Source organism: Nomascus leucogenys, chromosome 23 (assembly GCF_006542625.1).
Source record: "Nomascus leucogenys isolate Asia chromosome 23, Asia_NLE_v1, whole genome shotgun sequence".
Lineage (NCBI taxonomy): Eukaryota > Metazoa > Chordata > Mammalia > Primates > Hylobatidae > Nomascus > Nomascus leucogenys.
Window position 1 is genome coordinate 14,630,959 of NC_044403.1, and position 15,542 is coordinate 14,646,500.

General features: G+C 40.6%; 1 protein-coding gene and 1 pseudogene across 18 annotated transcripts in view; both read right to left on the reverse strand.

Annotated features, from left to right (window-relative positions):
- The window catches only part of PLEKHA5 (pleckstrin homology domain containing A5), a 251,562-nt gene that overhangs the window by 61,823 nt on the left and 174,197 nt on the right, over positions 1-15,542 (reverse strand). For 13 of the 17 annotated variants that reach the window (XR_004028349.1, XM_030804993.1, XM_030804988.1 and 10 more), the window contains one exon: positions 2,581-2,661. The exons of 1 other annotated variant lie outside the window; for it this stretch is intronic. Coding sequence is in view for 14 of the 16 variants with exons in the window: in XM_030804993.1 (XP_030660853.1) it covers positions 2,581-2,661 (81 nt within the window). In the remaining 2 variants the exon portion in view is untranslated. Of the gene's footprint in view, positions 1-369; positions 675-2,347; positions 2,711-15,542 lie in introns of those variants that run through there. 3 more of the 17 variants (XM_030804998.1, XR_004028350.1, XM_030804999.1) reach the window with 3 other exon arrangements.
- On the reverse strand, positions 8,797-11,411 carry LOC100581714 (annotated as a pseudogene). Its single transcript, XR_180192.3, has 2 exons — positions 10,268-11,411; positions 8,797-9,968 (listed from the first exon to the last, which is right to left on the reverse strand). The product of XR_180192.3 is annotated as a serine/arginine-rich splicing factor 11-like (transcript).

Genomic DNA, 15,542 nt, shown 5'->3' on the forward strand with positions numbered 1-15,542 from the left:
ATCTTTTAGGACAAATTACTTATCAGGTGATTAATTTCACCGGTATTAATCATGTTATAAAAACTATGGTCCTAAAACGTAACTGTGAAAGGTGGTGTAGAATACAGAATGCTTTAAAAAAAAAAAAAAAGAAAAGAGATAGTATCTCATTCTGTCACCCGCCAGGCTAGAGCACAGTGATGTAATCGTAATCACAGTTCATTGCAGCTTCGGATTCCTATCTCAGCCTCCTGAGTAGCTAGGACTATAGGTGTGTGCCACCATGCCTGGCCAATTTTTTTATATTTTGCAGAGACAGGGTCTTGCTTTGTTGCCCAGGCTAGTCTCAAATTCCTGGGCTCAAGCGATCCTTCAGCTTTGGCCTCACAAATTGTTGGGATTACAGGCATAAGCCACCTCGCCAAGCCTGGATTCAGTTTCAAGTCTTTTTTATTTGACCAATTTTAAGAAAATTACTGCCTAGGTAATTTCTTGAGTGTTCTCCAAGGAAGAAAAATGCAAACATTCCCAAAAACTGAGTGGCTATGATTCAGAATAAAATAGGTTATAAAACATTTTGCCATTGTATTTCTAGCTAAGTATCAATAACTTATTAATACAACATTGTCATTTAACTTCAGAAAAGCAAACTGTAGCAGTACATTTTCCCTGGATAATAACATGATGAGGGAAACCTGGAGAAAAATAAAATACAATTTCAGTTTGTGCAAATTTATAAACACAGTTTAAAAAATGTGTCAGGCTGTCACTTTAATCTATTAAGGATGCCCTGCGTAATAATTAAGTCCTTTACTAGTGGCTGAATAAAAATAAGACAGTCTGAAGACTCCCTAGCCTTAACAGCACTGAGAGTTAACACTGATTTCCTGGTAACTGGTGACTCAGCCATGCCCGGGCAAGGCTGCTGACATTAGACATTCAAATCTTTCTGTTCTGTACAATTTTAGTTTTCTTTCACATATTAATATAAAGAAATATTTATATAAATCTACTGCTCTTTCAGTATTCAAGGTCAGTGATGCTATAATGTGCCAGTCTCAGACATCTTCACTTCCGCCCCCCCGCCAGCCCTTCCCACTTCAGATCTCCACATTTTGGGAAAACCCCAATTAGAACTTTTAATGCAACTGAATAATTTAAACTATCAGACTTTCGCATCATGAACCATGAATGTTGAGCATTATTAAAAAAAAAAAAACAACAACCAAACCAAATAGGAAATCCAGGCTACCATTCTCATCTAAAATATGCAAAATGTGATAAAAACATAACCTATTATAACAAAATCCCTTTGATCTCATGTCAATTTAGCATTATATAGATGACATACTTTACTGACAGCTTCAGACACTGCAGAAGGTATCAGTTTTCGAATAAGTATTAAGACTCTCGGTGTGGTACTTTGGAATACAGTACCAAGGTCTATAATCTGGTGACTTTAAGAATTGAAAGATTCCATTTTCTTTTGATAAGTAAAGCTGTTTAACTTTAAATATTTAATAGTTTGTTAATCTCTTTATTGCAAATTTGAGACTATTTTCAGTCATCTAATAATATACTTTAAATATTTTGAAAACTGTGCTGAAATATAAGTCATCCTCTGATCAACCGTATCCATTCCTCAGTTACATGGCCCTGTGATGCAGATCCCACGGCAACTGAACAAAATAGAGGCCTTAAAAGCCAGTGTGAGCTCAAAGTCGTTCTTTTTACTAGGTGCCTTATATATTTTAATCAAAATATATATTCATTTTTCATGTTAGTTAATTTTCAACTTCTGCATGATTTTTAAAGATTGTAAAGGTCATACGCCAGAGTAATTTGAGGGTGTTGAAGTGGAAGAAGCTGATGTTGAGAAACACACAGCTAGAAACATTTAGACCATGAGATAGACAAAAATTTGATAGAAACATATAATGACTTCTTTTGCAGATCTGCAGATTACTAAGGTTCCTAAGTTAAAGCCAGCCAACTCCATGATACACATTTTGAATAAGGAAAAAGAATAGGGTAACTTATGACAGTCTTGATGACTGCTTGAGAATGGTAAGAATACAGCGAGAAAATACCCCCAGTATGTTAAAAAGCAGCTATCTTTAAGTTTTACCATACCATAGTACAGAAACTAGATTTAAATAACGCCCATACAAATATAATCTTTCTTAAAACACTAGGTTGGGGGAAGTTATGGAGGGCTACCCCTGAAAGTAAATATTTTTACAAAGCCTTTTCCCTACAAAATAGGTATAATGTTTTAAAGTTAATAAAACCATATGAAAATCTAGTAATTTTGCAAATGTACTGCAGACCTCCAAGTACATATCAATCAAATACTCTGCACAAAAAATTTAGGAAAATGGCACATTTAATATTCAACAGCAAAATGTTCAGCGAAGCCATGCTAAGAATACTGCAGCATCTTGAAAAGCATGGATGAATTGTGGTTTTCCAAATAAATATAAACAAAAAATAAAATAAGAAAAACACTGATGTCATGAGTAAATCTGAGAATAAATCAAAACTGTCACTGAGGGATTTTGCAGATGATAAAGCAGTATCATTCACTGTCCAAGACCTTACTTGCTGGTACAGTTGGGGTCTTAGCGCCGAGTTCTCAATCATTGTGTGAACCATGGTGATAATAGGTTCATTTTCTTTCATCTATTTCAAATCAGGAGGAGCATACAGCAAACATCAGTTTACAGCATAGCTAGATTTGAAAGACGACACTGTAAATATAGCCTCTACTTTAATATCTTCCTAATAGTGCAGTTGTTTACATTTTACCCCATGGTTGTACAGATTTAATTCATATAAACCATTTCAAACAAGTATTAAACGCTGTGAAATACTTCCAAGAAAAAACTACTAATTGCAACACTGTCACAACTAGTTTTACTTCATACATATAATCACGATATAGTCAATTAATGAATATTTCTACATATACTAAAATAGATGATAAATCATAATTCAAAGGGTAAACGAAAGGGCGAGAACCTACACAATCAGGAGAAAAATGGTATAATTTAATTGATTATGAATTCAGTAATAAATCTGAAAATGATAATTCAGTTCTGTGTAAGGTTATAAAAAATTTGTTCTCTACAAATATTAAAATATAATATATTGAATGTGTCACTTAATCACATATTTTATTAAAGGTAATCTTGACATTTATAGACACTCTATTTTGGATTTTCTCACAGTATAATACCACGTGAAGAATTACACAAGGATATGCAAACTAAGACTTAATTCAGCAAAGACTTGGTATGTCTCCTCAGCTTCTAAAAGGGTAGTCTGAAACCAAGCTTAACATTTCCAGCTATGTTGTACTTAATTACTGCCTCTAGAAAAATATTTGTTTTAGCAGGCTCTGTACTTGAGTTAAAGCACTCAAAAGACCATTATGATGTATATAGTAAAAGGCCAAGAAAGCTTTACCATTTGTAAGTAGACAGGTCTGTTTATAATGGTAATTTGTAATGTTTACTTTATGTAATTTTCATCTTTCGTATATAGAAAATAAGTATTTCTATCATGGTTGACAAATGCTACCTTACTGATTCAGCTAAGTCTACAACAAAAGTTCATTAATCTCAAAATTAGTAATTTATTAATATAATGTAAGAAAAAACTAAATCTTAAAACTCTTTTTCTAGACAATTATATTTTCAGTCTAATTGCCAATAAAATTTGTTTAGTTATCAAAATTAGAAACCTCCTGTGACTGGTTTAATCTACTTTTTAGTCAATTAAGTGATAATGAAACACATGCTTGTCTTTTAACAATATCCCAATTAAAAGTTTCATTCAGACTAGACCATTTATTTTTAAATCTCTGTTTACAACTGCTTTTTGGAAGTGAGGACATTAAAAAAAAAAAAAAAACTTCCCTGAAGAATAGATTGACAAATTTTAGTCGTACATCAATGACTTTTGACAAAAGTATTCACATATGTAACAATCAAAACATACAGAATGTTTCCATCTACCCAGGTAGTTTCCTCATGTTACTTTACCACCAACCTGATTAATTAATAAATTAATTTTGTCAAACTTATTAATTAAATGTAAAGGTATTTGGAACAACACATCAGCTAAACAAAAAATTCTTACTGTTATGGTGATCTGTTGCCCAGATTGGAATGCAGTGGCCCTATCATGGCTCACTGCGGCCTCAAACTCCTAGGCTTAGGTGATCCTCCCACATCAGCCTCTCGCACAGCTAGGACTACAGGCACATGCCACCATGCCCAGCTAATTTTTTATTTTTTGTAGAGACAGGGTCCTCATTTTGTTGCCCAGGCTGGTCTTGAACTCCTGGGCTCAAGCAATCCTCCTGGCTCATCTTTTATAATTGTTTTGGGGGAGCCAGGAACCTCGCTCATAAGAGATGGTGAAATTGATAAAGGTTGTGTGTTCTGTTTCACTGACCGGCGGTTATCCCATCTCTCTTCCTTTCCTTGGGCCTGCCTATTCCTCGAGACACAACAATATTGAAATTAGGCCAATAAGTAACCCTACAATGGCTTCTAACAGTGCAAGTGAAAGGAGGACTTGCATGCTTATCGCTTTAAATCAAAAGCTAGAAATGATTAAGGTTAGTGAGGAAGGCATGTCGAAAAGCTGAGACAGGCCGAAAACTAGACCTCTTGTGGTAAACATTTACCCAAGTTGAGAAGGCAAAGAAATAAGTTGTTGAAAGAAATTATAAGTGCTACTCCAGTCAACATACAAATGATAAGAAAGCAAAACAGCCTTGTTGCTAATAGGGAGAAAGTTTTAGTGGTCTGAAGAGAAGATCAAACAGCCACAACATTCCCTTAAGCCAAAGCCTATTCCAGAGCAAGGCCCTAACTCTCTTCAATCCTATGAAGGTTGAGAGACGTAAGGAAGCTGCAGAAGGAAAGTTGGAAGCTGGCAGTTTGGTTTATGGAAAGAAGCCATCTCCATAACATATAATTGCAAGGTGAGGCAGCAGGTGCTGATGGAGAAGCTGCAGCAAGTTATTCAGAAGATCTAGCTAAGATAACTGAAGAAGGTGGCTGCATTCAATGACAGATTTTCAATGTAGATGAAATAGCCTTGTTTGGGAATCAGATGCCACCTAGGACTTTCATAACTAGAGAGGGAAAGCCAATGCCTGGTTCCAAAGCTTCAAATAGGATGACGCTCTTGTTTGGGGCTAATGCAGCCGGTAATTCAAGCTGAAGCCGATGCTCATTTACAATTGTGATAATCCTGATGTTAAATCTACTTTGCTTATGCTCCAAAAACGGAACAACAAAGCCTGGATGATAGCACATCTGTTTACAGCATGGTTTACTGAATATTTTACACCCACTGTTGAGAACTACTGCTCAGAAAGATTTCTTTCAAAATATGAGTGCCCACTGACAATGAACCTAGTCAACCAAGAGCTCTGATGGAAACACAAAAGGAGATTAATGTGGTTTTCACGACTGTTAACACAACATCCATTCTGCAGCCCATGGATCAAGGAGTCATTTCAACTTGCAATTATTATTATTTAGGAAATGCATTTCATAAGGCTCTAGCTGGTACAGATAGTGATTCTTCTGATGGATATGGGTGAATTCAAGAAGAAACTTCTGGAAGGAATTCACCATTCTGGATACTAGATATTTGTGATTTAAGAGAGGAGGTCAAAATAGCAACATTAACAGAAGTTTGAAAACACTGGTTCCAACTCTCATGAATGAGTTTGAGGGGTTTAGAACTTCAGTGGAGGAAGGAACTGCAGATGTGGTGGAGATAAAAAGAATAAGAAGTGAAGCCTGAAGATGTGAGTGAATTGCTTCAATCTCATACTAAAACTTGAGTGGACGAGGAACTGCATCTTACGGATGAGCAAAGAAAGTAGTTTCTCGAGATAAAATCTACTTCTGGTGAAGATACTGTGAACATTGTTGAAATGACAACAAAGCATTTAGAATATATAAACTTGGTTGATAAAGCAGCAGCAGAGTTTGAGAGGATTCAGTTCAATTTTACTTTTTTTAAAAAATTTTTTGAGACAGAGTTTTGCTCTGTTGCCCAGACTGGAGTGCAGTGGAGTAATCACAGTTCACTGCAGCCTTGACCTCCTCTCCTGGGCTCAAATGATCCTGCTGCTTCAGCCTCCCAAGTAGCTGGGACTACAGGCATATACATTTTTAATCCTGGCTGATTAAATTTTTTTTTTTTTTTTGCAGAGACAGGGTCTTGGTATGTTGCCAAGGCTGGTCTCAAACTCCTGGCCTCATGCAATCCTCCCACCTTGTCCTTCCAAAGTGATAGGCATGAGCCACCATGCCCGACCCCACTCCAATTCTGAAAGAAGTTTTACGATGGGCAATATGTTCTCAAACACCATTGCATGCTACAGAGAAATGTTTTCGTGAAAAGAAGAGTCAATTGATGTAGCAAATTTCACTGTTGTCTTATTTTAAGGAACTGCCACAGCTATCCCAACCTTCAGCAACCACCACCCTGATCAGTTAGCAAACATCAACATCAAGGCAAGACCTTCCACTAGCAAAAAGATTAGGACTTGCTGAAGGCTCAGATGATCATTAGTGTTTTTTAGCAATACAGGTTTTTTTTTCTTAGACATAATGCTATTGCACATTTAACAGAATACAGTATAGAGTAAGCATAACTTTTACAGGCACTGGGAAACCAAATAAAATAAAAAAAAAAAAAACACGCCCAGCTAATTTTTGCAGAGATGGGGTTTTGCCATGTTTCCCAGGCTGGTCTTGAACTCCTGAGCTCAAAGCGATCCACCAGCCTTGGCTTCCCAAAGTGCTGGGATTACAGGTGAGAGCTACTGTGCCTAGCCTGCATTCTTTTTTTTTTTTTTTGAGAGGGAGCCTCGCTCTGTCACCCAGGCTGGAGTGCAATGGCGCCATTTTGGCTCACTTCAACCTCCGCCTCCCGGGTTCAAGCAACTCTCCTGCCTCAGCCTTCTGAGTAGCTGGGATTACAGGCGCCCACCACCACACTCAGCTAATTTTTGTATTTTTAATAGAGACGGGGTTTCACCATGTTGGTCAGACTGGTCTCTAACTCCTGACCTAAGATGATTCACCTGCCTCGGCCTTCCCAAAGTGCTGGGATTACAGGCATGAGCCTGGCCTTCAAAGTTCTTAAAAAAAAAAAAAAAAAAGAATACACATAATTCACTTCTGGTTTGAATATGAGAATCCTAGAAACCATTTTAAGAGTGGTGTTAACAGTCTACATATTGTGTTGTAAGGAATCAGAGGAAAGACTACATGGTACACGTAGGATGTTTAAGGATTCACTTGAAATGAGTTACATGCTTTGCTTCTTGCTTTAATTCCTTCTTTGAAGCAACAGGTAATACAGATTTACATTTAAGTTAACTGCTAAATTATAAAGCTATTATAAAAGGCAGATTATTTCATAATAATAGGAATGAAAATGTATGATTCAGGCATTATACAATTTTTTTTAAGTTTAAGGGTTTTATTATCAAAGTCTTGTAAAATAATTTCAGAAATTGTACATCAACATGGCACAGACTGTAGCCTACTTTTGTTTTTACGGCACAAAGTGGAGCTTGAAATGTAACAAAGAAAGCAGTTGCTTAACTACTTTGCATATATAACATGAAATCACTGTGTGCCTAAGAATACTACTGCAGTAACACAAATTTATCGGTTTTATACAACTTGAGATTTTATTTTTTTTTTTTAGACAGAGTCTCACTGTCGCCCAGGCTGCAGTGCAGTGGCACGATCGAGGCTCACTGCAACCTCCACCTCCCGGGTTCAAGTGTTCTCCTGCCTCAAACTCCCGAGTAGCTGGGATTACAGGTGCCTACCACTAATTTTTCTATTTTTAGTAAAGACGGGGTTTCACCATGTTGGCCAGGCTGATCTCGATCTCCTGACCTCAAGTGATCTGCCCGCCTTGGCCTCCCAAAGTGTTGGGATTACAGGTGTGAGCCACTACAGCCAGTCAGATTTGTCTTATTTTAAAAGCATATGAAGGTCAATTTCCAACACTGAGTTTAAAACAAATAAATTAATGAAAGAGTGGAAAATTCAAAATAAGGGCAAGAGATGAGTTTTTTTTTTTTTTTTCTTTAAGGTGGACTCAGGATAGATAGCTTTCACTGATGTAGATGTGGAATAAATTATTTCAGGAAAAAAAAATCCCAAACATGAAAAACTATACAACTCTACTTCAAAATATATTATTTACTCACTGCCAAAGACAGTTTTACTTGAAATCTTGTTTCTGTAATTAAACCTTAATTAGCCATCAAAAAAGGTTAGTGCATAATAACCACTCAAAGTTAAACCAAAATCACAAAAATTTTGCTACAAGGCTTAAAGGATTATCTGTTTCTTTTCTCTTTTTTTTTTGAGATGGAGTCTCGCCCTGTCGCCTAGGCTGGAGTGCAGTAGCACAATCTCGGCTCACTGCAATCTCCGCCTCCTGGGTTCAAGTGATTCTCCTGCCTCAGACTCCGGAGTAGCTGGGATTACAGGCATGCACCACCATGCCTGGCTAATTGTGTGTGTGTGTGTGTGTGTGTGTGTGTGTGTGTTTTTTACTAGAGACAAGGTTTCGCCATGTTAGCCAGGCTGGTCTGGAACTCCTCACCTCAGGTGATCTGCCCCCCTCGGCCTCCCAAAGCGCTAAAATTACAGGCGTGAGCCACAGTGCCCAGCCGGATTATCATTTCAAATGCTCATTTCCAGATGGAACTATGTTAATTTGTCATGTCAACAAACAAGACCATAAGTAGATCCATCATGTTGGAGGATTTTAATGACATTTAGGATATTCTTGCCACAATAACATGCAATCAGTGCATTTCCTACATGGCTCTATTATGGCAATGAATAAAATTCTATAAGTACTATAAGTGAACTTAAAGGAAATTATATGACATAAACAATCCATTCTTGCTGTAGATGCATGTAGCTTTTCATTTTTGTTATGAAGCAGCACCAATAGTAAAACGGGTTACACCATCAGATTTCACCATGACAAGAATTGCTTACGTCATACCATTTTCTAAAAGCTTTTTGATGTAAATAAGTAATATCAGTAACAAGAGCTTTATAACCATTAATAACTCAGAGCTATATACATCTAGGGTTGAGATGAACAAATACAACATTGAGCAATCACACAAAGGAATGACACTGATGCATGTATACAGCTGGATTCCCATAGAGGCAATATTCAGTCACTCATATCCATGTCTTCTTCATGATGATCATTCCCATTCACTTTGTGTTCTCCTAGTGAGTCACCAGTTCCCTTTTCCACAGAATGTTTCTTTGTTTTAGGGGAACCTACTTCTATTGCTTTCTTCTCTTTTTTTTCTCTCACTGTCATACCCTTGTTCCTCTTCATCATAAACCCGTGTAACTTTTACATCTGTATCACTCTGATTTTCTTTCCCGGTCCTTTTCCTTATCTTTACTCTTCTTCTTGCTTGTTGATCATTCTCTTTCATTCCTATTTTTCTTTATCTTTCTTCTTATGTTTCCCAGGGGATGGTGAGAGAGACAATTTTCTTTTAGGAGACTGAGACTTTTTAGAAGATCTTGTTCCACTCCTGCTTCTTCGTTGTCGTCTCTCTGTACTTCTATAATGTCTAGCTGTGCTGTAACTTTCTGGGGGTGTTTTCGAACGTTTCTTCTGTCTTCTTTGTTTTTGTCCTTCGTTTTTGATGTGCTCCTTGACCTTCTACCTCTCTCTCTGGAATGAGATCTTCTCTGTCTTGAGCTTTTGGGTAATCAACGACTCCTAGACTTACAATGTAATCACTCTCTTGATCTGCTTCTTGACTGTGTCTAGAAGATGAGAGTCCTCCTCCTAGAATGTGATCTTGAATGCCTTCTTTCTTCTTTATCTGGTTCTATAGCAGACGAAATTACGGAGTGTGCTTCTTGTACTCTTTTCATAGCTTCCTCTATTTTTTTTTTTTGAGACAAGAGTTTTGTGCTCGTTGCCCAGGCTGGAGTGCAATGGCACGATCTTGGCTCACTGCAACCTCCACCTCCAGGGTTCAAGCGATTCTCCTGCCTCAGCCTCCTAAGTATTTGGGATTACAGGCATGCGCCGCCATGCCCGGCTAATTTTGAATTTTTAGTATAGACGAGGTTTCACTATGTTGGTCAGGTTGGTCTCGAACTCCTGACCTCAAGTGATCCACCCGCCTCAGCCTCCCAAAGTTCTGGGATTACTGGCATGAGCCACCATGTGGGACCCCTTTCTCTATTTCTTTACTAGAGGTATCCGATTTCAGACTTGGTGAAACAAGACCAGCAGCTACATGCTTCAACTTGGGATCAATAGTACTCATAAGCTTCAGCAACTGATCTGTGGCAGCAGACTGAGTTCCAGTTTGCTCCAGGAAGCCCAAGTGCGGCAAGGGCAGGAACAAGAATAGGAGCCCCCAAAGCAGCAGGTGGAACAGCGCCAGCCTGAGTAAGTGGGTTAGGAGTAGGCAGGAGCCCAACACCAGGCAGAAGACCTGCCATTGCATTAGCTGGTGCCAACAGAGACAAGCCTCAGCCTTATCAGGAATAACTCCTTCTGCATATGGTACGTTATCAAAGCTCTGTCAAGGAGTACAGTGTTTGTCAGACATGGTGCGACAACTGCTGAGTCTGGATCATGGAACTCAACGAGATTGAGATTGGCAAAGGTGAATTATCCGGCGGGAAGAGGTGTGCTTCGTCGATCTTGCCTAGGAAACCGAAGAGAGTCCGCATCTGCTCAGAGCTAGCGCTCGGGGAGATTAGTCACCTATTACCTCGATGCCGCCGCCACCACCTCCTCCGCTACTGGGCCTGCCGCTGCGGCCCGGATCCGCAGTGCTGGGGACGATGGTAGTGTTGCTCATGGCGCTGCTCGCGTTCTCGCTCCTGCTTTAACACATCAAACACACAGTGAGGAGGGGGAAGAGGAACCGGTTCGTGGGAGGAGGGTGTCAGATGCTACAGCCTCTGCTGCTCCAGCCGCTGTTGCCACCTTTTCTCCACCCTGCTGCACGCCGCGGGGGCGGGGATGAGAACATGCTAGTTGGAGACCACGAGAAAACAAACGGCCACCCCCACCTCGCCTCCAACCGCACAATTTTCATAATTAACTCTAGCTGTAAATAAGAAAACATACGTGGCAACATCTTGGAAATACACTTAGGTAATAATGCCGGTGTATTTCTGTTCACAACAAAACACATTTTTACTTGAAATTTCTAAGTCCAAATGTTTAGAAAAACTATCTAGAAAATCTGATACTTAATCCTGGCCTCTTTAGCAGTTTTGAGGTCTGTTGGGCAAATATGGATAACTTGATTTATTTTTTTAGATGGAGTATCGGACTGTCGCCTGGGCTGCAGTGCAATGAGGCGATCTCAGCTCACTGCAACCTCTGCCTCCCGGGTTTAAGCGGTTCTCCTGCTTCAGCCTCCGGAGTAGCTGGGATTACAGGCGTGCGCCACCAAGTCCAGCCAATTTTTTGTATTTTTAGTAGAGCCACTGCGCCCAGTCTTCAATTAGGTTTTTTTTAAGACGGAGTTTTGCTGTTGTTGCCCAGGCTGGAGGGCAATGGCGCGATCTCCGCTCACTGCAACCTGACTCCCAGGTTGAAGCGACTCTCCTGCCTCAGACTCCCAAGTAGCTGGGATTACAGGCATGTGCCACAACGCCCAGCTAATTTTTTGTATTTTTAGTAGAGATGGGGTTTCTCCATGGTAGTCAGGCTGGTCTCAAACTCCTGACCTCAGGTGATTCATCTGCCTTGGCCTCCCAAAGTGCTGGAATTACAGGCCTCAGCCATCGTGCTGGGTCTTTTTTTTTTTTTTTTTTTTTGAGACAGAGTCTCGCTGTCACCCAGGCTGGAGTGCAGCCGTGCCATCTTGGCTCACTGCAACCTCTGCCTCCCAGGTTCAAGTGATTCTCCTGCCTCAGCCTCCTGAGTAGCTGGGATTACAGGCGCTCATCACCCCGTCAGGCTAATTTTTGTATTTTTAGTAGAGACGCAGTTTCACCATGTTGGTCAGGCTGGTCTTGAACTCCGGACCTCATTATCTGCCCTCCTCGGCCTCCCAAAGTGCTGGAATTACAGGCGTGAGTCACTGCACCCCGCCTATTGAATAACTTCGTTTTAAAACCCCATCATCAAAAACCATTGAATTATATGTAATTACATCTGCTAGGATCTTGTGCAGAATTTCCCAACTGACACCCATGGGCTGGAAATGGGTTACAAGGTGTGGGGACAAGGACCACCTCAGCTTCAGAAGGCCTAGTCTGCTCCCTGCAGGGCTAAGGCTCATGACATCACCTCCTGCTTATTTGTTTCAAGGTGCTGTACAAATATCCTCACTTTCTATGTGTCCATACATGAAAAAAGGTAGCACCAAGACAGTGCTTGTTTCAGAAAACCTAGACTTCTTTTTTTCATTTCTAACTAAAAAATAAAAAAAAAAGAGAGAAGGGGTTTCGCCATGTTGGCCAGGCTAGTCTCGAACTCCTGGGCTCAAGGCATCCACCCGTCTTGGCCTCCCAAAGTGCTAGGATTACAGGCATGAGGCATCACACCCAGCTGACTTTTCTCCTTTCTTTGGTGTAGTTCTCGTAACCTGGCAAAAGAAAAAAAAAAGCCACCTCACAAAACTACCTATGGAGATTTAAAACCTTTACAGGTCTGGGCCCTGGCAATTCTTACTGGGGACTGGGGGAAAGACAGCCTTGAGTATTGTACTTTGTTTTTGTCTTTCTGAAGATTTACTGTCAGTTCTGAGAAGTCAGGCTTGTGAACCATGGTCCTATCCTGGCACCAATTCAACCAAAGAATTTTTCAAGGTCCAGATGAGTTGATATCAGATACTGATCAAGGTAACTGCACAACTATCAAAGATAAAAAACTTCAAACTAAGTAAACACAAGTATTAGATCTAGATTAAAATATTTTCTTGTTGTCTATGTATAAGATATAGCATTAAGAGATTTTAACCCCCTTTTAAAAGCTGATGTGCAATGGTGCAATCTCAGCTCTCTGCAAGCTCCACCTCCCTGGTTCAAGCGATTCTCTTGCCTCAGCCTTGTGAGTAGCTGGGATTACAGGCGCCCACTACTATGCCCAGCTAATTTTTGAGTTTTTAGTAGAGACGGGGTTTCACCATGTTGGCCAGGCTGGTCTTGAACGCCTGACCTCAGGCTTCCCAAAGTGTTGGGATTACAGGCGTGACCCACCGTGCCCGGCCAGTTACTCTTTTTCTTAAGAGACGGGGTCTTGGCCATGCGCGGTGGCTCACGCCTATAGTACCAGCACTTTGGGAGGCCAAGGCAGGTGGATCACTTGAGGCCAGGAGTTCGAGACTGGCATGGGTAACATGGTGAAACCCCCCCTCTCTACAAAAAATTAGCTGGGCATGGTGGTGCAGGCCTGTGGTCCCAGTTACTTGAGAGGCTGAGGCAGAAGGATCACTTCAGCCTAGGTGGTTGAGGCTGCAGTGGGCCATGACTGCCACTGCACTCCAGCCTGGGTGACAAAGCCAGATCACGTCTCAAAAAAAAAAAAAAAAAAAAAAAAAGCTCAAAGAAAAGGTATCTTAAAAAAAAAACAAAAACAACAGGGTCTGACTATGTTGCCCAGGCTTGAGTGCAGTGCTTATTCACAGATGTGATCCCACTACTGATCAGCATGGAAGTCTTGATGTGCTGCATTTCCCACTGGGCTGGCTCACCCCTCCTTAGGCAGCCCAGTGGTCCTCCATTCCCAGGCGGTTGCCATATTGATGCTGAACTTAGTGTGGACACCTGATCAGCATAGTGCACAAAAGCCCACAACTCCTGGACTCAAGTGATCTTTCTGCTTCAGTCTACCTGGTAGCTGGGACTATATAGCCTTGCGCCACTGTGCCAGCTACTTCAGTAGCTTTTAAATGTCTGTTTCAAACCTATCCCTGGAGAAATTAGACTAGCTCTGAACTCAGAAAAAATAGGATATTCTAACTCATGAGGTAAAATGCTCCTGAATCATTTGGGGAGGGGGAAAAGAGATGAGTAGTGAGCACAGCCAAGATGGTCATTCATATAATTCATCCTTAGAAAAAATTAATTCTCCACACTCCCTTTAAATATAACAAGCGATTAAGCAGTGGCTTAACTGCTCTCTTAAAAGTTTATATAATAAATAGTCTAGAGGCAGGGTGCGGTGGCTCACACCTGTAATTCCAGCACTTTGGGAGGCTGAAGTGGGTGGATCACCTGAGTTCAGGAGTTCGAGACCAGCCTGGTCAACACGGTGAAACCCCATCTCTACCAAAAACACAAAAATTAGCCGGGTGTGGTGGCGTGCGCCTGTAGTCTCAGTTACTCAGGAGGCTGAGACAGGAGAATCAGTTGAACCTGGGAAATGGAGGTTGCAGTGAGCCGAGATGGCACTGCTGCACTCCAGTCTGGGCAACAGAGCAAAACTCCGTCTCAAAAAAAAAAAAAAAAAAAAAAAAAAAATTCATATAGAACAGTGCTGTCCAACAGAACTTTCTGTGATGATGGAAATGTTCCACATCTGTGTAGTTCAATATTGACTACTTGAAATGGGGTTAGCGTGACTGAGGAAATGTTTTTACTTATACATATATGTAACTACAAATTTAAATAGCCACATGTGGCTAGTGGCTATTATATTAGATACCAGGTCTAAAAATTCTACACCAGTAGGCTGGGGGCGGTGGCTCACATCTGTAACCGCAGCACTTTGGGAGGCCAAGGTGGGAGGATCACTTGAGGTCAGGAGTTCGAGACCAGCCTGGCTAACATGGTGAAACCCCGTCTCTAAAAAAAAAAATACCAAAATTAGCTAGGTGTGGTGGTGGGCGCCTGTAATCCTACCTACTCAGGAGGCTGAGTCAGCAGAATCACTTGGACCTGGGAGGTAGAGGTTGCAGTGAGCCAAAATCGTGCCACTGCACTCCAGCCTGGGCGACAGAGGACCAGTAAAGCAAGTATGATTTTCCCCATGATCTGCAACTGATTTGCAGAAGGGGAAACCTTTGCTCAAGCTGTCTTGTAACTTACTTGAGTCTGAATTCTGTGCTAATAGTTCCTTTTTTTTTTAACAGTCTGGGTGGATACAGAGCAGAGCTTCTGTCCTTCACTGTTAACTAAGAGGAAGACCCATCTCTTGCTGTCATTTTCCATTTCAGTGGAAAAGGGACTTTTTCCTGAGTTCTTAATGACTTCTTCGGAAAAGATTTTTTAAGTTGGGAATCTGTCTTAACAAAAGCAAAAAACCCCATAGCATAATCACAGAATACTCCATTTTCTCAAGAATGTCCTCCTGTGTCTACATCCATAAGCTCTTAAGATGTGCAGCAAAACTAAAAAGCTAAGGAATTTGACATGCCCAGGGTGAGGCTTTAGGGAATGTGCGGGTCTTTATAAATAGGTCATTTAGATAATAACAATGTAAATTTGCCTTCCACTCCCTCTAGGCACATCTGAAAGTCCAAGAACCTGAGATTGAAG